This window comes from Rhinoraja longicauda, chromosome 2 (assembly GCF_053455715.1).
Source record: "Rhinoraja longicauda isolate Sanriku21f chromosome 2, sRhiLon1.1, whole genome shotgun sequence".
NCBI lineage: Eukaryota > Metazoa > Chordata > Chondrichthyes > Rajiformes > Arhynchobatidae > Rhinoraja > Rhinoraja longicauda.
In genome coordinates, this window is record NC_135954.1 from 112,702,151 (window position 1) to 112,725,208 (window position 23,058).

At 48.7% G+C, this 23,058-nt stretch overlaps 1 protein-coding gene across 4 annotated transcripts; it reads right to left on the bottom strand.

Annotated features, from left to right (window-relative positions):
• Positions 1 to 224: 224 nt before the first annotated feature.
• LOC144608390 (leucine-rich repeat-containing protein 14-like) lies at positions 225 to 22,616 on the bottom strand. 4 transcript variants are annotated; one of them, XM_078426116.1, is made up of 5 exons: positions 22,452 to 22,616; positions 16,153 to 16,528; positions 14,317 to 14,358; positions 5,374 to 6,015; positions 225 to 1,160 (listed from the first exon to the last, which is right to left on the bottom strand). In XM_078426116.1, exons 2-5 carry the CDS (start codon positions 16,476 to 16,478, stop codon positions 587 to 589), a joined length of 1,584 nt encoding a protein of 527 aa, XP_078282242.1. In that variant the 5' UTR covers positions 16,479 to 16,528; positions 22,452 to 22,616; the 3' UTR covers positions 225 to 586. The 4 variants fall into 4 exon arrangements, with proteins under 4 accessions (XP_078282242.1, XP_078282234.1, XP_078282251.1 ...); XM_078426108.1 differs by having other exon boundaries at positions 22,447 to 22,616; XM_078426125.1 differs by lacking the exon at positions 22,452 to 22,616 and adding an exon at positions 21,194 to 21,249.
• Between the last annotated feature and the right edge of the window lie 442 nt (positions 22,617 to 23,058).

Here is a 23,058-nt window from a genome sequence, read left to right on the forward strand (position 1 = left end):
ACTCCTTCTCTGCTGCCCCACCTAGACTCGCACTTGCTTCTCCCCCTCCCCTTCCACCTATATTCCTTCCTCTGGCTTTATAATTCGCCACTCTTCAATCCTTTTGTTTCACACCTTCTGTCTTTCCGTCTCTGGCCTTCGTCCAACCATCCCATCTACCAATCAAATCCCCCCTCACCTTTAAATGCCACACTTTGTCCTATCTCACCCCTCCTCCAGCTTTCTGCCCCCCCCCCCCCACCATGCCGTACAACGTCTGGAAAAGGGTCCCGACCCAAAACATCACCTCATGTTCTCCAGAGATGCTGCCTGACCCATTGAGTTATTCCAGCACTCTGTGCTTTTATTTGTAAACCAGCGTCTGCAGTTCCTTGTTTCTACACTCCCTCGGCACGCCCTGTATGTGCAGTCTAAGCCGGGGATGGCATCAAATAAATTGGTTCATTCTTGCTGCTTCCTTGGAGAGGTGTCAACAAAATTAATTTCTCTTTGACATTCGTGAATATATAAACATTCGTGTAAATTGCATGTGTCTCAAACGCGTTTTAATAAAGTTGTCCCTGGTGTTAAAAATGGAGAGTTTGCTTCAGTACAACTGCAACATGTCCAGTGAGAAGTCATTGTAAAGCTCAACCGTGGTAACAATATCGGTTCTCACCGCCTTTAAGCGTATCTCGTTCAGCTCTGCATCAACCCGACTGAGCTTCTGCTGGTCGATACTGTAGTCAATAAGGTCGTAGGTGGAAGGGGGCCAGGGGAGTCCTTCCTCGTAGCAGTCGACCGGGATCGGGTGCACCACAATTTTGAGAGATGGCAACTGCACGGCAGTGTGAAGCAGGGACTTGAGGCCCTGGCTGGAGATGGGGTTGCAGAAGCAGCTGAGGTACTGGAGCTGAGAGCACTGGCGCAGGGCGGGGAGGAAGGAGGTCAGCTGTCTGTCCATCACCCTGCACTCCATGATGTCCAGGTACACCAGCGAGGTGGAGGCTTGCTGCAGAATCTGGCAGAAGGGGCCGAGGAGGACGTCGGACAGGTTGTTGCCACTCAAGTCCAGCTTCCTCAGGAAAGGGGCGTGATGGCTGCTGGCCAGGTAGGTCGCATCTGCTGGAAGGAGGTAGCAGTACGGGAGCTCCAGGCTTTCCAATGGCTTCTGCAAGACACTGTTTGAACCAAATCATATACATTTCTCATAAAAACAATTAGTCATCGTCACACAGCACAAAAAAAAAGGACTTTCATTAGTTCACAAGTCACAGGAGTAAATTTAGAAGATTGGAATTTAGAAGATTGAGGGGGGATCTTATAGAAACTTACAAAATTCTTAAGGGGTTGGACAGACTAGATGCAGGAAGATTGTTCCCGATGTTGGGGAAGTCCAGAACAAGGGGTCACAGTTTAAGGATAAGGGGGAAGTCTTTTAGGACCGAGATGAGAAAGTTTTTTTTTTCACACAAAGAGTGGTGAATCTGTGGAATTCTCTGCCACAGAAGGTAGTTGAGGCCAGTTCATTGGCTATATTTAAGAGGGAGTTAGATGTGGCCCTTGTGGCTAAAGGGATCAGGGGGTATGGAGAGAAGGCAGGTACGGGATACTGAGTTGGATGATCAGCCATGATCATATTGAATGGCGGTGCAGGCTCAAAGGGCCGAATGGCCTATTCCTGCACCTATTTTCTATGTTTCTATGTTTCTAAAGGCTCAGATTTTCCATAAAACCATAAGACGTAGCGGCAGAATGAGGCCATTCGGCCCATCAAGTCTGCTCCGCCATTCAATCACGGCTGATCTATTTTTCCCTCTCAACCTCATTCTCCTGCCTTCTCCCCGTAACCTTTGCCACCGGACCTCATGGCTAAGTTTAGAGCTCTGCACCTCTCACAGCTTGGTGCCAAAGCCAGGCGACTCCTATATACTGTCTCGGTGCACTATTCCTATACACTTGTACTTAATCTAAGATTGTGCTTATGCATAGTAATACTTTTACTCAACTGTGCTCAAAAAATAATTTCATTGTACTTCAGGACATGTGACAATAAAGTACCATTGAACCATTCCCCAGAGATGTTGCCTGACCAGCTGAGTTACTCCAGCACAGTGTCCCACTCAGATTAATCTCTGATACTTGCATGCTTTAGACTTTGATCATCAGGTCCAGTATCTTACGAAGCTCAATTTTTTCCCTCAACATTTCCCAGAAGTACTTTAGTTTAGCGATACATCGCAGAACCAGGCCCTTCGGCCCACAGAGACCAGCAATCTTCGTACATTAACGCGTACTAGGGACAATTTACACTTATACAGTTATGCCAAGCCAATTAACCTACAAACCTGCACGTCTTTGGGGTGTGGGAGGAAACCGAAGATTCCCGGAGAAAACCCACGCAGTCACGGGGAGAACGTACAAACTCCGTACAGACAAGCACCCGTAGCCAGGATCGAACCCGGGTATCTGGTGCTGTAGGCGCTGTAAGGCAGTAACTCTACCGCTGCGCCACCATGCCACCCACTGTACAACATTACATGTACACATTGAACATTTTGCACATTGTACAACATTAAAAGCAAAATCTTAATGCATCTGAAGGGGACACATTCAGCAATAGAGCAACAGACTAAGAAATAGCTTCTTATTTCACAAAATGCTGGAGTAACTCAACAGGTCAGGCAGCATCTCAGGCGAGAAGGAATGGGTGACGTTTCGGGTCGAGACCCTTCTTCAGAAATAGCTTCTGCTCTGTCATCAGACTGTTGCACAGTCCTTCCCTAAGCTAGGGTTCACTCCTGATTCTCCAACATTGCCGCCATTGGACTTTTTCCCTGTTACACTACAATGTGTTTGCCTTGATTGTACAGTATTGTACCATATAATATTGTATAGTATTATCTGTAGAAACAAAGAACTACAGATGTGGTTTTCAAAAAAAGACAAAGTGCTGGAGTAACTCAGTGGATCAGGCAGCACCCCTGGAGAACATTAATAGATCATTTACACAGTAAATGGTGGGCCTCTGGGTAGTGTTGTAGAGCAGAGAGATCTAGGAGTACAAGTGCATGGTTCCTTGAAGGTCGAGTCGCAGGTAGATAAGGTGGTCAAAAAGGCTTTTGGCACTTTGGCCATCATCTGTCAGAGTATTGAGTATAGAAATTGGGAGGTCATGTTGCAGTTGTATAAGACATTGGTGAGACTGCATTTAGAATATTGTGTTCAGTTCTGGGCACCATGTTATAGGAAAGATATTGTCAAGCTTGAAAGGGTTCAGAAAAGATTTACGAGGATGTTGTCAGGACTAGAGGGTGTGAGCTGTAGGGAGTGTTCGAGTAGGCTGGGTCTCTATTCCATGGAGCACAGGAGGATGAGGGGAGATCTTATAGAGGTGTACAAAATCATGAGAGGAATAGATTGGGTAGATGCACAGTCTTTTTCCCAGAGTAGGGGAATCGAGGACCAGAGGACATAGGTTCAAGGTGAAGGGGAAAAGATTTAAGAGGAATCCGAGTGGTAACATTTTCAAACAGAGGGTGGTGGGTGTATGGAACAAGCTGCCACAGGAGGTAGTTGTGACTGGGACTATCCCATCGTTTAAGAAACAGTTGGACAGGTACATAGATAGGACATGTTTGGAGGGTTATGGACCAAGCGCAGGCAAGTGGGACTAGCGTAGCTGGGACATTGTTGGCCGGTGTGGGCGAGTTGGGCTGAAGGGCCTGTTTCCACACTGTCTCACTCTATGACTCTATCACCTAACCATGCTCTCCAGGGATGCTGCCTGACTCGCTAGGTTACTCCAGCACTTTGTGTTTTTTTTAAATAGTATTATCTGATTTAATTGGATAGCACGCAAACAAAAGCTTTTCACTGTTCCTCAGTACATTTAACAATATTAAACCTAAAAAGTAAGTCACCAAGATGTTAGTCAAAAGTAAGGGCTTTTATATCGCCAAGCCACACGCGCAAAAGTAGGGGAAATGGTGAGGGGGTGGGGGAGAGATTTAATTGTTAATCAGGTTTGTTAAGCCTTGTTTAGTTCAGAGATAATGCACGGAATCAGGCCCTTCAGCCCACCAAGTCCGCGCCGACCAGCCATCCTCGCACGAGGGCAGCACGGTGGCGCAGCGGTAGAGTTGCTGCCTTACAGCGAATGCAGCGCCGGAGACCCTGGTTCCATCCCGACTACGGGTGCTATCTGTACGGAGTTTGTACGTTCTTCCCATGACCTGCGTGGGTTTTCTCCGAGATCTTCGGTTTCCTCCCACACTCCAAAGACATATGTACGGGTTTGTAGGTTAATTGGCTTGGTAAATGTACAAAATGGCCCTAGTAGGTGCAGGATAGTGTTAGTGTGCGGGGATCGCTGGTCGGCACGAACCCGGTGGGCCGAAGGGCCTGTTTCCGTGCTGTAACTCTAAACTAAACTAAATTAACACTAACCTACACACAGGGACAATTTGCAATTATACCAAGCCAATTGGCCTACAAACCTGTACGTTTTTGGAGTGTGTTGAAGAAACTAGAGATCCCGGAGAAAACCCACGCAGGTCACGGGGAGAACGTACAAACTCTGTACAGACAAGCACCCGTAGTCAGGATGGAACCCAGGTCTCTGGCGCTGAAAGGCAGCAACTCTACTGCTGCGCCACCATGTCCAACTGTCCTCAGCATGGATTCTGATGAAGCTCCATGAATCTAAACTTATCAATGCTGCTGGACCTTTTGTGTATTTTGATAGTTGTTAGGGGCTCCCATCTACAAGAACGTGTTCTACTTGTTATTATCAATTAAAGGCTACAGTAGCTCCGTTAGAGAGCTCTATTCTTTATTATCAAAATATAATTCACAATTGATATTGCCACCGCCTTCATTCAATACTTTCAATGGGAGCGAGAGAGAATTTCACCGTACTTCGGGACATGTGACAATAAAGTACCATTGAACTATTCGTCAAAATAGTTTACACCCCAGCGGTATCAACATTGACTTCTCTAACTTCAGGTAGTCCCTGCTTTCCCTCTCTACCCCTTCCCAGTTCTCCCACTAGTCTTCCTGTCTCCGACTACATCCCATCTTTGTCCCGCCCCCTCCCCTGATATCAGTCTGAAGAAGGGTCTCGACCCAAAACGTCACCCATTCCTTCTCTCCCGAGGTGCTGCCTGAGTTACTCCAGCATTTTGTGTCTACCTCCTACTTTCCCGAGATGCTGCCTGACCCGCTGAGTTACTCCAGCATTTTGTGTCTACCCCCTACTCTCCCGAGATGCCGCCTGACCTGCTGAGTTACTCCAGCACTGTCCCACTCTGAATAATTTCTGATACACGCATACTTAAGCCTTTGATCATCAGGTCCAATGGAGGGGGGGAAATGACATCAAACACTTGCCTCAGCAGTTCCCGGATCCTTCCAGACAGTCGGGATGACGCCAGGTTTAGCTCCTTCACGTTGGGCAACTGACTGAACACGGACACCATGCTTTGGAAGGACTCCTCCATCTCGGAGGTCATGTGCCGTACGTCGATGTTACTGTAGGGGAGCTTCAGGCTGATCAGGTTCTCGAACATGGGCAGGTAAGGGAACACTGAGCTGAGGCCGCAGAGGCCGAGGTTGTTGTAGCGGAGCTCAAGCTTCCTGAGAACCAACCCGTCCAGGAGCTCCAGGATACTGATGGTTTTTTTGGCAGATAGCTCTTCCGCGCGAAGGTCCCGGCACTTCAGGCACAGGGGGGAGTTTTTTCCCACTAGGAGCGCGTCCTTTACCGTCCCGTAAGAGTTACTGGTGACAAAGAGATTGGCGTGGATCTCCACGCCCAACTGGCTGTCGAATACTCCGTCCAAAGGGCTCCCGTTCTTTCCCTTCCTCCGCTTCGATAAATTGTACTCATCCCTCCTGCTAGTCCGTGAGATTTCAATGCAGGCTTTGGCCAAGGCCACGGTGCGGGACCATTGGCCGATGGTGTCAGCATCTTGCCTGTCTCCGTCATCCTGCAGTCCCGTGAGATCCACGACGCGGAGTGGTCGATGCTTCCTGTGGGCGCAAGGTAGGAAACCATGAGACACGTTACGGTTCAACCGTCCTCGCTGTTAACAATTCTACCAGCTAACTAGTCACACACTTCACGAGGGAATACCGCAAAACATTATGTTTTGTGCTAAAGCTTCAAAAGCAGTTATAAGGAACTGCAGATGTCGGTTTACAACAAAATAAAGACAAAGTGCCGGAGTAACTCAGTGGTCAGGCAGCATCTCTGGACATCAATAGGTGGTGTTTTGGGTCGGGACTCTTTTCAAACTGGTTATAGGAGGGGGGAGAAAGCTGGAAGAGAGGAGGGGCAGGAGGAAGCCTGGCCAGTGATAAGTGGATACTAGTGATGGGGGGGGGGGGGGGGGGGGGTCATAGGCAGATGGTTGGACAAAAGCCAGAGATGAAAAATCAAAACGTATGCGAGCAGGATAGATGTGGGCTTGCATTCACTGGAGTTTAGAAGGATGAGAGGGGATCTTATGGAGACGTATAAAATTACAAAAGGACTGGACAAGCTAGATGCAGGAAAAATGTTCCCAAAATTGGGGGAGTCCAGAACCAGAGGCGACAGTCAGAGGCCATTTAAAACTGAGGTGAGAAGAAACTTTTCCCCCCAGAGTTGTGAATTTGTGGAATTCTCTGCCACAGAAGGCAGTGGAGGCCAATTCACTGGATGAATTTAAAAGCGTCAGATAGAGCTCTCGGGGCTAGCGGAATCAAGGGATATGGGGAGAAGGCAGGCACGGGTTACTGATTGTGGATGATCAGCCATGATCACAATGAATGGCGGTGCTGGCTCAAAGGGCCAAATGGCCTCCTCGTGCACCCCGTGCACCTATTTTCTATGTGTGAATTGTGAAGCCAGAGGAAGGAAAATAGGTGGAAGGGGAAAGAGGGGAAATGGGTGCGAGTTCAGGTGGAGGAGGAGGGAAAAAAGTTTTTTGTACACATGTTCACTAAAATTTGAGAAGTCAATGTTAATACCGTTGGGTTGTAAGCTACCCAAAAGGAATATGAGGTGCTGTTCCTCCAGTTTGCGTGTGGCCTCACTCTGGCAGTGGAGGCGGCCCAGGACGGAAAGGTCAGTGTGGGAATGAGAAACAAGAGTTAAAATGGTTAGAAACCGGGAGATCCAGCAGGCCTTGGCGGACCGAGGTAATGTAACATAAACAGTTTGTGGCTCTTTCTCGAATAAAAGTGCAGGGTGAGTGGTACTTGGAAATATCTTCACCAATGGCGAGATAGTGGGGAAGCTTTCAGAAATGATAATCAAGGGAGAAATAATAGATAATAGCAGGTGGGAGTTTCAACATAATAATGGATCACCAGCACAAACATGTGAAAGGCAATATTTTAAGGGGGCGACTGGAAAATCTGAAGAGTAAAGAGGTCCTTCTGCAGTTGTATAGGGCCCTGGTGAGACCACATCTGGAGTATTGTGTGCAGTTTTGGTCTCCTACCTTGAGGAAGGACACCCTTGCAATTGAGGCAGTGCAGCAAAGTTTCACCAGGTTAATCCCTGGGATGGCGGGACTGTCATATGAGGAAAGATTGGAAAGACGGCTTGTATTCACTGGAGTTTAGAAGGATGAGAGGGAATCTTATAGAGATGTATAAAATTATAAAAGGATTGGACAAGCTAGATGCAGGAAAAATGTTCCCAATGTTGGGGGAGTCCAGAACCAGGGGTCACAGTCTAAGAATAAAGGGGAGGCCATTTAAAACTGAAGTGAGAAAAAAATAAATCCACCCAGAGTTGTGAATTTGTGGAATTCTCACTGGATGAATTTAAAAGAGAGTTAGATAGAGCTCTAGGGGCTAGCAGAATCAAGGGGTATGGGGAGAAGGCAGGCACGGGTTACTGATTGTGGATGATCAGCCATGATCACAATGAATGGCGGTGCTGGCTCGAAGGGCCAAATGGCCTCCTCCTGCACCTATTTTCTATGTTTTCTATGAAACCCGGAGAAAACCCGGAGAAAACCTACGCGGTCATAGGGAGATGGTGCAAGCTCCACCGAAGACAGCACCTGTAGTCTGGATCGAATCCAGGTCTCTGGTGAGGTGCCTCTGTGCTACATAATTTGTCCTTCTGTTTTTCAGAACTTTAAAAGAACTCCTATTCTCTGAAGCTGCAAAGCTCCTATATAAAATGGTCCACATTACAATTAAAATCGTAGCGTGTCCTAGTGCAAATTAAAATGAAAGTATATGCATTATTTCACATTCTTCACTGCAACTGAGCAATATTTAGCTGAATTGGAATGGGAATGCTCAGGTCACAACTTCAGTGCACGAGTTCAGTGGAGATTCAGTGGAGATTCACAAACAATAAACATTTTTAATCGATTTAAGATGCAGGCCAATTGAAGGCAGCACAGTTGCGCAGCGGTGGAGCTGCTGCCTTACAGAGCCAGAGACCCAGGTTCGGTCCTGACTGTGGGTGCCGTCTGTGTGGAGTATGCACGTTCTCCGTGACCGTGTGGGTTTTCTCCCACATTCCAAAGACTTGTGGGTCTGTCGGTTAATTAGCTTCTATAAATCGCCCCCAGTGTGTAGGATGCAGGATAACATAGAACTAGTGAGAATGGGCAGTGTAACAAAATAACTGCAGATGCTGGTACAAATCGAAGGTATTTATTCACAAAATGCTGGAGTAACTCAGCAGGTCAGGCAGCATCTCAGGAGAGAAGGAATGGGTGACGTTTCGGGTCGAGACCCTTCTTCAGACTGATGTCAGGGGAGTGGGACAAAGGAAGGATATAGGTGGAGACAGGAAGACAGAGGGAGAACTGGGAAGGGGGAGGGGAAGAGAGGGACAGAGGAACTATCTAAAGTTGGAGAAGTCAATGTTCATACCACTGGGCTGCAAGCTGCCCAGGCGAAATATGAGGTGCTGTTCCTCCAATTTCCGGTGGGCCTCACTATGGCACTGGAGGAGGCCCAGGACAGAAAGGTCAGACTGGGAATGCAAGGGGAAGCTGAAGTGCTCAGCCACCGGCAAATCAAATTGGTTAATGCGGACTGAGCGCAGGTGTTGAGCGAAGCAATCGCCGAGCCTGCGTTTGGTTTCGCCGATGTAAATAAGTTGACATCTGGAGCAGCGGATACAGTAGATGAGGTTGGAGGAGGTGCAGGTGAACCTCTGTCTCACCTGGAAAGACTGTTTGGGTCCTTGGATGGAGTGGAGGGGGGAGGTAAAGGGACAGGTGTTGCATCTCCTGCGGTTGCAGGGGAAAGTGCCCGGGGATGGGGTGGTTTGGGTAGGAAGGGACGAGTGGACCAGGGAGTTACGGAGGGAACGGTCTCTGCGGAACGCAGAAAGGGGAGGGGATGGGAAGATGTGGCCAGTGGTGGGGTCCCATCTCTCGGTGGGCCGAGGGGCCTGTTTCCACGCTGTATCTCTAAACTAAAGTAATTCAACTACAGAATGGCAGTACTATATTCATAAGCAGTTTACAGTGAAAGACATTAAAACTCTGGAATTTAATCCTTTTACAGTGATTAAATATAAACATAATCTCTTCTAGCTGCGTCCTAATGGTTTATTGAAACTCAACTACTTATTTTCCTCTACACTAATTTGTAACAGATGGTATGCTGTGCAACCTGTCCCCAATATATCTACTTGTGTGATCTCCTTAAAGCTGGATTCCAAAAACAAGCATGCAGAGTATTAGTGCACAGTAATGTCATGTTGGATTTAGCAGGTCCATACCCCTGTTTATGTTCTTACCAAATAAGGAATAAGTAAAGGGCCCTAGTGAGACCACACCTGGAGTATTGTGTGCAGTTCTGGTCTCCAAATTTGAGGAAGGACATTCTTGCTATTGAGTGAGTGCAGCATAGGTTCACAAGGTTAATTCCCGGGATGGCGGGACTGTCATATGTTGAAAGAATGGAGCAACTGAGCTTGTAAACATAGGGGATCTTATTGAAACATAGAAGATTATTAAGGGATTGGACATGCTCGAGGCAGGAAACATGTTCCCGATGTTGGGGAGTCCAAAACCAGGGGCCACAGTTTAAGAATAAAGGGTAGGCCATTTAGAACGGAGATGAGGAAAATCTTTTTCTCCCAGAGAGTTGTGAATCTGTGGAATTCTCTGCCTCAGAAGACAGTGGAGGCCAATGCTCTGGATGCTTTCAAGAGAAAGTTAGATAGAGCTCTTAAAGATAGCGGAGTCAAGGGATATTGGGAGAAGGCAGGGTACTGATTGTGGATGATCAGCCATGATCACAGTGAATGGCAGTGCTGACTAGAAGGGCCGAATGGCCTACTCCTGCACCCATTGTCTATTGTCCATTGAAAATGTCAAAGAAATGAAACAAATGGCTAGCATCTGTCCACAAGGTGCTGTTGTTTTAGACCAGCATGGAATGGTGAAGCATCCAGATTACAGCACAAACATAGGGGAGGGGCATTGGATTGAATTGAAAGATACTGCATGGAACCAGGCCCTTCAGCCCACCTAGTCCACACTGATCACCCATTCACATTAGTTGCATGTTATCCCACTTTCTCATCCACTCCTTGCACACCAGGGCTCATTTGGAGAGGCCAATTAACCAATTAACTGCACGTCTTTGGGAAGTGGGAGGAGACCGGAGCACCCGGAGAAAAGCCAAGCAGGGAGAATGTGCAAACACCACAGAGACATCACCCAAGGTCATGACTGAACCCGGGTCTCAGGGGCTGTAAAACAATGGCTCTCCCAAAAGTGCCATACTGGGGATTGGTGCAGGGGCCCCATACGTTTTCAATCTACATCTATGATCTAGATGAGTAGAGTATGCATTATACCCACATTCTTTGGATAGAACAAAACTACATGGCAGCATGGGCTGTGAGAGGATGCATACAGATTTCAGGGGGGATATAGAAGGTTAAGTGAATGAACAGACCTTAAAATAGAATATGGAAAAATCTTTAAGATGACACAGCCACCTGGTAGTAATGATGAGTATGAACATCTCAATTGAATGGAGTAGGAGGAAACTGCAGATGTTGGTTTAAACCGAAGGTAGACACAAAATGCTGGAGTAACTCAGCGGGACTGGCAGCATCTCTGGAGAGAAGGAATGGGTGACGTTTCGGGTCGAGTCTGAAGAAGGGTCTCGACCCGAAACATCACCCATTCCTACTCTCCAGAGATGCTGCCTGCCCCGCTAGGTTACTCCAGCTTTTTGTGTCTATCTTCAATTGAATGGACTTGAACTTCCCAATTAAATAACCTGTTTAATAATTATTTTTTCAATCGATACCCTTGTAATTGTATTAGTTGATAAAACAGTCCCGCTAGTTCATTACCTAAACAGCAATAAAATACGATGGAGGAAAGGAGAGGGGATGTCCCTCTTTCCAGTTATATTAGTTGTTTTGTTTTGCTTTCTGAAGTGTCCCAATCCCTTGTACCATCGCCCTACTGATGGTGACAACGGGTAAAAGGGCGCTCCACCAGTTCCGCTCAGTTTTGATTGCAAGGAACAGAAAACGGTACAGCACGTGAATGGGCCCTTCGACGCACAATGTTTGTGGCAAATAGCAGCGTGTTGGGGTGTCATCCTCTGATCCTTCCACTCTCAGAAGAGCAGCTGAGATCAAAAACAAGGGATCTCAGTTGCAATGTCTCACGACCCTGGTGTTGGACAACAAGCATGCCACACCGCCCTAACTGCAAGTCCGGCTAGTAAATCTACCAGCAGGCTTATTTTAGAGCAACAAATGCTCGAAAACTTTGTGAGGCTCCATAAGGCGCTGGTCAGGCCGCATTTGGAATATTGCAAGCATTTCTGGGCACCATATCTGAGGAAGGACCCTGGAAAGGGACCAGAGTAGGTTTACAAGGATGATTCCAGGAATGAGCGGGTTAACCTGATGAGAGTTTAACAGCACTCAGCCTGTACCTGCTGGAGTTTAGAATGAGGGGGGACCTAATTGAAACGTACCAAATAGTGAAAGGCTTGGATAGAGTGGATGTGGAGAGGATGCTTCCGCTAGTGGGAGAGTCTTGGACTAGAGGTCATAGCCTCAGAATTAAAGAATGTTCCTTTAGGAAGGAGACGAGAAAGAATTTCTTTAGTTAGAGGGTGGTGAATCTGTGGGATTCTTTGCCACAGAAGGCTGTGGAGACCAAGTCAATGGATATTTTTAAAGCTGAGCGAGATTCTTGATTAGTACGGCTATCTGGGGTGATGGGGAGGAGGCAGAAGAATGGGGTTAGGAGGGAGAAATAGATCAGCCATGTTTGAATGGCAGAGTAGACTTGAAGGGCCGATTGGCCTAATTTTCTCCTGCTACCACTTATGACCTTATAGCACAGCTCCAGCAACCCAGAGAAACAATCCTGACATCTAGCGCCAACTAAGTGGAGTTTGTGTGTTTTCACTGTGGCCATGTGGGCTTCTCCCGAGTTCTCTACTGTCCTCCCACATTCCAAAGACACGTAGGTTGATTGGCCTCTGGAAATTGCTCCCAGAGTGGTTGCATTTGGAGGTGGGGGGAGGTTTGAAAGGAATATGGGGCATTGGTGTGGATGGGGGCTTGATGGCTGTCACGGATTCAACGGGCCAAAGGACCTGTTTCCATGATAACTGACTGTAAAGCATCCAGAACCAGGGGTCACAGCTTAAGGATAAGGGGGAAGTCTTTTGGGACCGAGATGAGAAAACATTTCTTCACACAGAGTGGTGAGTCTGTGGAATTCTCTGCCACAGAAGGTAGTTGAGGCCAGTTCATTGGCTATATTTAAGAGGGAGTTAGATGTGGCCCTTTTTGCTAAAGGGATCAGGGGGTATGGAGAGAAGGCAGGTACAGGCTACTGAGCTGAATGATCAGCCATGATCATATTGAATGGCGGTGCAGGCTCGAAGGGCCGAATGGCCTACTCCTGCACCTATTTTCTATGTCTATGTCTATCCAGAGGGATCAAGCTGCACACAGTAATTTTAATGGAGAATCTTGTTGTTCCTTTTTGTGTCAAAGAGCTGCAAGCTTTTAGGGCGGTCACGGTGGTGCAGCGGTAGAGTTTCTGCCTTACAGCGCTTGCAGCGCCGAAGACCCGGGTTCGATCCCGACTACGGGTGCTGTCTGTACGGAGTTTGTACGTTCTCCCCGTGACTGCGTGGGTTTTCTCCGAGATCTTCGGTTTCCTCCCACACTCCAAAGACGTACAGGTATGTAGGTTAATTGGCTTGGTGTATGTGTAAATTGTCCCTAGTGTGTGTAGGATAGTGTTAATGTGCGGGGATCACTGGTCAGCGTGAACTCGGTGGGCTGAAGGGCCTGTTTCCGTGCTGTATCTCTAAACTAAACTAAACTAAACTAAGCTTTTTAAAGCACTCCTTTGCACAGATTAAGTGGATGCATTTCAACAGCAGCAAACTGGGAGACAGAATTCTGCACTGGCACAAACACCAGCCACCATTCAAAGTACAATTGAGCAAACAAAGCCACATTTTCCATTCTTAGATCCCATTCTTCAGGTCGAGTGTGATTGCAGTGAGACATGAATGATCCAAATTAAAGTGGTCAGGAAAACTAACTGGGCATGAAACTGCCAAATGACACCCTCCCATTGCAAGCAAGTCTGCTAAAGGAGTCAGAATTCTCCCAGAGACACCCCCAGGATGGAGGGAAGGCAATCGCTCTCACAGAGCAACGTATGTGGAGGCCACTCTGCGCAGAAGAAGCTCCACGAACTTCTGAATGGCTGCAGTCGTAAAGACATTAAGCACATGGTTCCGCCAAATCAGCACTAACTATCAGCCTTTTACCCTAATCCTACATCATTCCCACGTTTATTCACCTGGGTGACACAGTGGCAAAACTGGTGGAGCTGCTGCCTCACAGAGCCAGAAACCCGGCTTCCATCGTGATCTCAGATGTTGTCTCTGTGGCGTTTGCAAGTTTTCCTGTGGATATCTCTGGGTGCTCCGGTTTCCTCCCACATCCCAAAGACGGTGTGGGTTTGGGAAGTGTGGAGTGTGTAGGTTAACCTGGACTGAATGGAGGCCTTGGCATTGCGGGAATGCCTGCTGTTCTCCCACAGGGCTGTTCTGCAGAATCCAGGGGTGACGGGGAGAGCCTCGGTATATCCCTTCAGGTTGTAGTGAGGATTTAGAGGGTTTAGGACTCCTTCCACTAGGAGACAGAAAGGGGCCAATGACTCTCTCAAGCAGCACACGACCATTAGATTGGGTATCCAGTCAAAAAATCTCCTCAAAAACTCTACTGGTAGGAACAAGGTTGCCATAGATCATTTAGATTTCTTTCTCTTACAAATTTAAGAACATATGCTGTACCTAAGCTTGCAAATGTCCTGAGATGTTGATGCTTTTGTTTTTCTGCAAAATAATGAAAATGCAGTTAACAATTCCAGCTTATCTGTTCCCTGCCGCCTACAATTCCTCCCCGAAACTCAGCCACGTACCCTGAGCTCCCTGCGTTATACCCATCTCCCGGCACCCACTTCCATGAATGGGACACGCTCTGGCCAAATATATAACAGAGTGCACTCTGAATAGATAGAGATCAGCATGAAACTGAACTTTAAAAACACGTGGATTTTTTTGGGGGGGGGGGGGCAAATGTCAGAATTCCCATTTTATTACATCCCATTCCGCATTCTCCCTCACCATCTCCAGTCAGAGGGTGGTGACTCTGTGGGATTCTTTGCCACAGAAGGCTGTGGAGGCAAAGTTAGTGGATATTTTTAAGGCAGAGATAGATAGATTCTTGATTAGTACGGGGGTGTCAGTGGTTATGGGGAGAAGGCAGGAGAATGGAGTTAGGAGGGAGAGATAGATCAGCCATGATTGAATGGCGGAGTAGACGATGGGCCACATGGCCTAACTCTGCTCCTATTCCTTTAGACCTGATGATCAGAGCCGAGCAGCTGTTGGGATGTAATCAGCCATTTTCAGGCTGCAAGCGGCCCAAATTCTTTCCCCTCCCATCCACTCGTCAGCAGCACCCAAGGGTCATAGAGCAGAACAGGATGCGAATCCACTGTCTAGCAGCTTCACACGTCAATAAGGTGCGCCACGCCATTGGGAATTGAGCAAGGGAAGAGAGCGTTTGTGCAGACCAGACCACGATTGAGGGGTCTGGGCCACCCATGCCTGACCGTCAAAGTGACGCAGAGAGAAAAAGCTTTGAACGTGGCCAGTGACACGGATCATACTGGAGCGTAGAGGACTGAGGGTAACCTTGTAGATGTAAGATGTAAAATTCTGTAGATAAGGTGGCCGTCACAGCCTTTTCCCCAGGGTAGAGGCAGCTAAAACTAGGTCCTGAGAGGCAACTGTTGCACACGGAGGCTGGTAGGGGGTCGTGGAGGCAGGTACAGCCAAAACTTAGACATGTACATGGCTTGGAAAGGTGTAGAGGCTTATGTATGGTCCAAGCATAAACTAGCTCAAATAGATATTCTAGTCGGCATGGACATGTTGGGGAGAAGGCTATGTTTCCCTGTTGTTTGACTCTATGGCCAATATCCAACTTAGCTGGTGGTAAACTCTGTAACCTCCCTGATATGGTTTTTCAAACCATTCAGTTCCAGGGCAATTAGAGAGACACAAGGAACTGCAGAAGTTGGAGTCTTGAGCAAAACACAAAGTGCTGGAGGAACTCAGGGGGTCAGGCAGCATCTGTGGAGGGAATGACAGGCGACGTTTTGGGCTGGGGCTGTATGTGCGTTGTCCATTCAAACCATACCATACACGAGTACAAATCAGATCAAAGTGTGAGGTGTTTCACTTTGGGAAGTCAAACCAGGGCAGTACCTTCGCAGTGAATGGTAGAGCCTCGGGGAGTGCTGTAGAGCAGAGGGATCTAAGAGCACAAGTACACAGTTCCCTGAAAGTCCCGACCCAAAATGTCGTCTGTTGAGTCTGAAGAAGGGTCCCGACCAAAAAACGTGGCCTGCCCATTCCCTCCTAAGATGCTGCCTGATCCCCCTGAGTTCCTCCAGCACATTATGTTTTGCTCAGTTTGAGGAAGGGTCTGATCGAAAACCAAATCTTTCTGTTTCCTCCAGAGATGCTGCCTGACCCACTGAGTTCCTCCAGCACTTTTGTTATTTTGCTCCAGGGCAATAAACACCAGTTTGCATCCCGTAAATGAGTTTGAGCAAGTACCTGGTGTTGGGGATTCGATTCTGTCGCAGCTCGTTGATGAGATAGTCCTTCACTCCCATTATCACTGCCTGCAAGCACTGCTTGTTGGGCTTCTCGCGGATGACATCGCGGTCGCAGTGTTTGCACCTCTTCAGGATGGTGGAGAAGTTGAGGACACTGAAGGGCCACCTCTGCACCACGTCACGCAGCACCAGTGTCCGCAGGTCCAGGAAGGCCGCTTTGAACAGGACCGGGTAGATCTCGTGCGGGATGTAGTCCAGGGCTTTGCGCGCCGAGGCGTGGTCCGAGATCACTTTCTGCGCACAGAAGAAGACCAGAGAATGCATCCTTCCGAACAAACAGTCCAGACCAGGATGGTGTCTCGCTCAAGGGATGGCTGCAGCAAGGGGTGGAAGGTGAAGAAAGTCAGTCATACTGAGCAGTCCAGTCAGGATTGGCTATTTTTTAATTTCGTTGTACTCGTTGCAATGACAATAAATGAATATTATTATTATTATTATTATAGAGCACGGAAATAGACCCCTCTCACCTGAAACCTCTGTCCCCTGGTCCTTGATTCCCTTACTCTGGGTAATAGACTGTATTTACTCTATCTATTTCAAGGGTTCCCAACCTGGGGTAAATTTCGGCTACCATTATTGTTAAAAACAGTATTTTTAATTTTCCCCTTTGTCGGTTGCTTTATTATGGTTGAAGTGTAACTCAAATTACCGAACAAAACAGAGTGGGAGTAAATTTACTTTCGAAAAGTTGCCAGGGGCAAACGGGACAAAAAAAGGCTGGGAACCCCTGATTTCTATTTCCTTCATGATTTTATAATTCCCCTCATGATTTTATTATCATAAGGGGAAACACAACATTTTTTTTTTACCATTGCTTCTGTTGACTTTTTGTATCTCAAACAGGGCAGCAGGATATGATAGTGTATCTGATCCCAAATGAACTGTGATCAACTACCCAGTGAAACAATGTTGGAAATGAAAATAGACGGAACAGTTTCTATAAATGTACCGTGGAAAGCATGCTATGCAACGTGGTTTGGCAACAGCTCTGCCCAAGACCACAAGAAGTTACAGAGTTACAGGTGGAGCCCAGATTATCACACAGACCGGTCTTCCCTCCCCATCAACCTCATCTATGTTTCACACTGCTTCAGGGCAGCAGCCAGCATAATCAAGGACCACTCTCACCCAGGTCATTCCTTCCTCTCCTGTTGGGCTGAAGATAGAAGAGCTTGAAAGCACATACCATCAGAATCATGAACAGCTTCTTCCCTGCTGTTAACAATCTCTTGAAAGGATCTCTCATCGACCAAGGATTTTAAAAAAATCTACACATCTCCGTGGTTATGACATTGCAATGCTGTAACGCTATATTCTCAAAACTATCACCATTTTGATCTTTGCTCTACCTGCAGTACTGGCGTATGGCTTGATTAGAGTCACAGAGCACGGAACCAGGCCCTGCAGCCCAACTCATCCACACCCACCAACATGTCCCATCTAAGCTGGTCCCATTTACATGCTTTTGGCGCACATACCTCTAAACCTTTCCTCTATGTATCTATCCAAGTGTCTTTGAAATGTTGTTATTGTACCCAATTCAAATGCCTCCTCTGGCAGCCCATTCCATTGGCTCACCACCCTCCATGTAAAATGGTTGCCTCTCAGGTTTCTATTAAATCTTTCCCGTCTCACCTTAATCCTATGTTTCAGAAAGCCTTTGACAAGGTCCCACATAGGAGATTGGTGGGCAAAATTAGAGCACATGGTATTGGAGGTAGGGTACTGACATGGATAGAAAGTTGGTTGACAGACAGAAAACAAAGAGTGGGGATAAATGGGTCCCTTTCAGAATGGCAGGCAGTGACTAGTGGGGTACTGCAAGGCTCGGTGTTGGGACTGCAGCTATTTACAATATACATCAATGACTTGGATGAAGGGATTAAAAGTACCATTAGCAAATTTGCCGATGATACAAAGCTAGGTGGCAGTGTGAACTGTGAGGAAGATGCTGAGGTTGCAGGGTGGCTTGGACCGGTTGTGTGAGTGGGCGGATGCATGGCAGATGCAGTTTAATGTAGATAAGTGTGAGGTTATCCACTTTGGTGGTAAGAATAGGAAGGCAGATTATTATCTGAATGGTGTCAAGTTAGGAAAAAGGGACGTACAACGTGATCTGGGTGTCTTAGTGCATCAGTCACTGAAAGGAAGCATGCAGGTACAGCAGGCAGTGAAGAAAGCCAATGGAATGTTGGCCTTCATAACAAGAGGAGTTGAGTATAGGAGCAAAGAGGTCCTTCTGCAGTTGTACAGGGCCCTAGTGAGACCGCACCTGGAGTACTGTGTGCAGTTTTGGTCTCCAAATTTGAGGAAGGATATTCTTGCTATTGAGGGCATGCAGCGTAGGTTTACTAGGTTAATTCCCGGAATGGCGGGACTGTCATATGTTGAAAGACTGGAGCGACTAGGTTTGTATACACTGGAATTTAGAAGGATGAGGGGGGGATCTTATCGAAACGTATAAAATTATTAAAGGGTTGGACACGTTAGAGGCAGGAAACATGTTCCCAATGTTGGGGGAGTCCAGAACCAGGGGCCACAGTTTAAGAATAAGGGGTAGGCCATTTAGAACAGAGATGAGGAAAAACTTTTTTAGTCAGAGAGTTGTGAATCTGTGGAATTCTCTGCCTCAGAGGGCAGTGGAGGCCAATTCTCTGAATACATTCAAGAGAGAGCTGGATAGAGCTCTTAAGGATAGCGGAGTCAGGGGGTATGGGGAGAAGGCAGGAACGGGGTACTGATTGAGAATGATCAGCCATGATCACATTGAATGGCGGTGCTGGCTCGAAGGGCCGAATGGCCTTCTCCTGCACCTATTTTCTATTGTCTATTGTCTATGTCCTCTGGTCCTCAATTCCCCTACCCCGGGTAAAAGACCCCGCATTCACTCTATCAACTGTCCTCATGATTTTATACACCTCTATAACAACACCCCTTAGCCCACTGCGCTCCAAGGAATAAAGTCCTAGTCTGTTCAATCTCTTCCTGTAGCTCAGGCTCTCGGGTGTGGACAACATTCGCGCGACGGAGGCCTTCCCGAGTTGCCGCGGGCGCGGAAACAGGAACCTTCCTGGAGGACCCGAAGGTTCGGCAGAGCACAATGCTGGGTAGGAGTCACTGGAGATGTCGTACGCGATGAGCAAAGGTGGGGAGGAGGGTGAACCAGGGCCTTCAAAGTCGCTGCAGCAGGTGCTCTTGGCTCACAAATACGGCCAGACACGGAGGGGGAGGTCGGAATGCAGGCTAATCCAGTCAAAGGTGTCGGAGGAAGGAAGGCCTTGCAGGAGCCTAGGTTTACCGGGATCAGGAACTACACCAGTGGACCAAACGCATGGGTGGACCAGACTTTCGAAATGGTGCCAAAACAAGGCGGCGCCCGCATGTATAAGTATGCAAAATGAATTTCACCGTGCTGTTGCACATGGGACAAATAAAGCACCATTGAATATCCTCATAAATCTCCTCTGAACTCTTTCCAGCTTAATAATACCCTTCCTACAGTAGAGTGAACACGGTACTCCAAATGTGGCATCACCAGACTCTTGTACAACTGGTAGACCTGCTGCCTCACATGCCAGTGCCCCGGCTTTAATCCTGACCTCGAGTGTTGACTGCGTGGATTTTACATGTTCTGCCTGTGATTGCACGGGTTTCTTCCCACATCGCAAAGTCCGTAGGTTAATTGGTCTCTGTAAATTTCCTCGTGTGTGTAGGGAGTGGGTGAGAAAGTGGGATAAGATACAACTCGTGTGAACAGGTGATTGATGGTTGGCTTAGACGGTGGGCCGAAGGGCCTGTTTCCATGCTCTATCTCTAAACTAAACTGTAATATAACATCCAAACATCCATGTTCAATACCCTGACTGATGAAGGCCAGTGTACCAAAAGACTCTTCACCACCCGATCTACCTGTGACGATGTACCTGTATTCTTAAATCCTTCTGCTCCACAACACCCCCCCCCCACCCATTCACCGTGAAGGTCCTGCCCTGGTTTGACTTCCCAAAATGCAACACCTCGCATTTATCTACATGTGTACTCGTCGTGTATGTTCTGATTTGACTGGATAACACACAGACAAGGTTTTTCCACTCTGTTTCACTTTACGTGACAATAATAAAATCAATACCAATAACTGCACATTACTTGTTTTAAACAGCTCTTTGGACTAAAGGAGCAATTGAATATCTGCTCTTAAACTGTGGCAAATGTGCAGTAAACAACTAAAAAGATAACATGTAATCTTTTGTCAAAACATTATCTCCTCAATAGAGCTCAAATCAACCTGGCTATTTGCAGTGTTGCAGTTTGAGATATATCTAAAAAGAGGAATCCTCAACAAATGATCCTAATTGTACAAAATCCTTTTAAGAAACACTTTTTAACCAACTTTCAGATGAGGTGCTGAACCCAGTCATACTCGATTTCTGTGCATTCATATCAGCGAGGCTATGATTGCAAAGAACAAAACAAAACCGGGATGTGTACAAAACGCTGTTGCTTATTTTAGAGTCTTGACAAAACCTCAAAAAGTACATTTGTGGCTTGAAAGCGTGGGATATTCTGAAGTTGTGAAAGGTGCTGGGGGAATCATTTCTTTTTATTTCCACTCACAAAAACAAGCTGCTGGAGGAACTCGGTGGGTCAGGCTTCCAGTTCCTGAGGAGGAAATAGGACAGGTGTTGTTTTAGGTTGAGACTCATCTATCAGGACTTCACCTTTAGGAGTCCAAATGAAGGATCTTGACCTTAAACATCAGCTGTCCATTTCCTTCTACAAACATCCTATTTTTTCTAGATCTAGATTCAGTATCAGCCGTCTTGTGTCTCTCCTTATTTCCTTTAACCACTTGTGTAATTCTATTTGCAAAGTTAACTGGTTCAACCATAAACTGCGTGGGCAGTGTTTCCTGCTGTCTCTAGATTTCTCAATTGCGGCCATCATTCTTTATCAACTCTGATCCATTTCTGATCACTCACCAATTTTGCTTAATTCATGTCAGAGTGGTTCTGCGACCATTTCCACACCGGCCTGAACTCCACCCTACAGTCAGGAGGTGATTACAAACAGGCCCCCTGTACCCGAAGAAAGTCACACCACCACCCCCCCCCCCCCCCGGGATCGTCCTCAACATTTCATCACCCCGGGGGGCACTCCTCATGCCAGTCTCAGCTCCCCTCCCAAAATCCAGGGCCTTCCATTACCCACCCCCTTCACACAGGGCAACCCATCCCTTCCTCCCACTCCCTTGTTCTGTGGGAACCCCCCCCCCCTCACCCAAGGAACCCTCTTCACACCAGGTCATCCACAGCTTCCTCTCACCCCCTTATCCATAGGACACCACCCCCCCCCCCTCACACTGGGGAGAACCCACCCCTCACACTGGGGAGAACGCCCCTCACCAGCTGGACTTCCCCTACACACTCTTTCTCCCCATATCCCCTCCTCGTCCCTGGACCTGCCATCACCCTAGGACCTCACCCTCACCCTGCCATCTACCCCTTCCACCTCCTTATCCCTAGGACCCACCCATCTCACCTTCAGACCCTCCCAAGCCTCCCACCCTTTATTTCTAGACCCCCCCCCCTCGACATCCAGGGCTCCCTCTTTCTCCCCACATTCCCCTCCTCCCTCTGGGACCTTCCCCTCCCTAAGCCAGGGGTCTCTCCCACAAGGGGGATTGGGGGCCTCTGACACCCTGGGGTGGGGGGAGGGCTGACACCCTGGGGTGGGGGGTGGGGGGAGGGCTGTCACCCTGGGGTGGGGGGAGGTCTGTCACCCTGGGGTGGGGAGAGGGCTGTCACCCTGGGGTGGGGATAGGGCTGTCACCCTGGGGTGGGGAGGGCTCTGTCACCCTGGGGTGGGGAGGGCTCTGTCACCCTGGGGTGGGGAGGGCTCTGTCACCCTGGGGTGGGGAGGGCTCTGTCACCCTGGGGTGGGGAGGGCTCTGTCACCCTGGGGTGGGGAGGGCTGTGTCACCCTCAGGCCCAGACCTTGCCTAGGCCTCTCCTCCAGCCGAGGCCTGAGGCCTGCCCCCTGCACCTTCCCCCCATGCCGGGCCCCGCGGGCGGGCAGACCGGGCGCAGTGAGTGCCGCCCCCGCCCCCAACGGCCTGCCCCCGGGCCCTGCCCCCCGTCCCCGGGCACCCTGTCCCCGCACCTTGCCTGCTCTCCGGGCCCTGTCCCCTGTCCCCGGGCCCTGTCCCCTGTCCCCGGGCACCCTGTCCCCGCACCTTGCCTGCTCTCCGGCCGCGGCTGAGACTCGGCCTCGGGAAGGTCAGCGCGGAGACTCCATGACGACCGGCCGTTGCCATGTCCCGGGGAGGCCGCGCCTGCGCGCACATCCGGCCCTCTGCGGATTGTGGCGTCATCGCCGCGGGCGGCGCGAGGGCGCGGCTCCGGAGGACCGAACACAGCAGCGCCGCCCGCCGGCCGGAGGACCGAACACAGCAGCGCCGCCCGCCCGGCCGGAGGACCGAACACAGCGCCACACGGCGGCTGGAGGACCGAACACAGCAGCGCCGCCGGCCGGCAGGAGGACCGAACACAGCAGCGCCGCCCGCCGACCAGAGGACTGAACACAGCGCCACACGGCGGCTGGAGGACCGAACACAGCAGCGCCGCCCGCCGGAGGACCGACTACAGCGCCGCCCACGGAATGAATGAATGCTTCTTTATGATCACATGTCACAGTGAGATTATTTGTTCTGCAAACACAAATTTGACGACAAAGTTACAAAATGTTTCGTTCTCTCGGCGGTGCGTCCAGCACCCACGCGTGGGGTTGCCAACTGACCCGTATTAGCCGGGACATCCCATATTTTGGGCTAAACTGGTTTATTTAT

Bases quoted from the DNA above. Each gene is read 5' to 3' on its own strand.
- LOC144608390 (XM_078426116.1), bottom strand. From the start codon at position 16,478: ATGCATTCTCTGGTCTTCTTCTGTGCGCAGAAAGTGATCTCGGACCAC. The intron at 14,359-16,152 runs GTACTTGCTCAA...ATTATTTTGCAG, and splicing joins AATCGAATCCCCAACACCAG to AAAAACAAAAGCATCAACAT. The intron at 6,016-14,316 runs GTACAGCATATG...TTGCGCCCACAG, and splicing joins CAGGACATTTGCAAGCTTAG to GAAGCATCGACCACTCCGCG.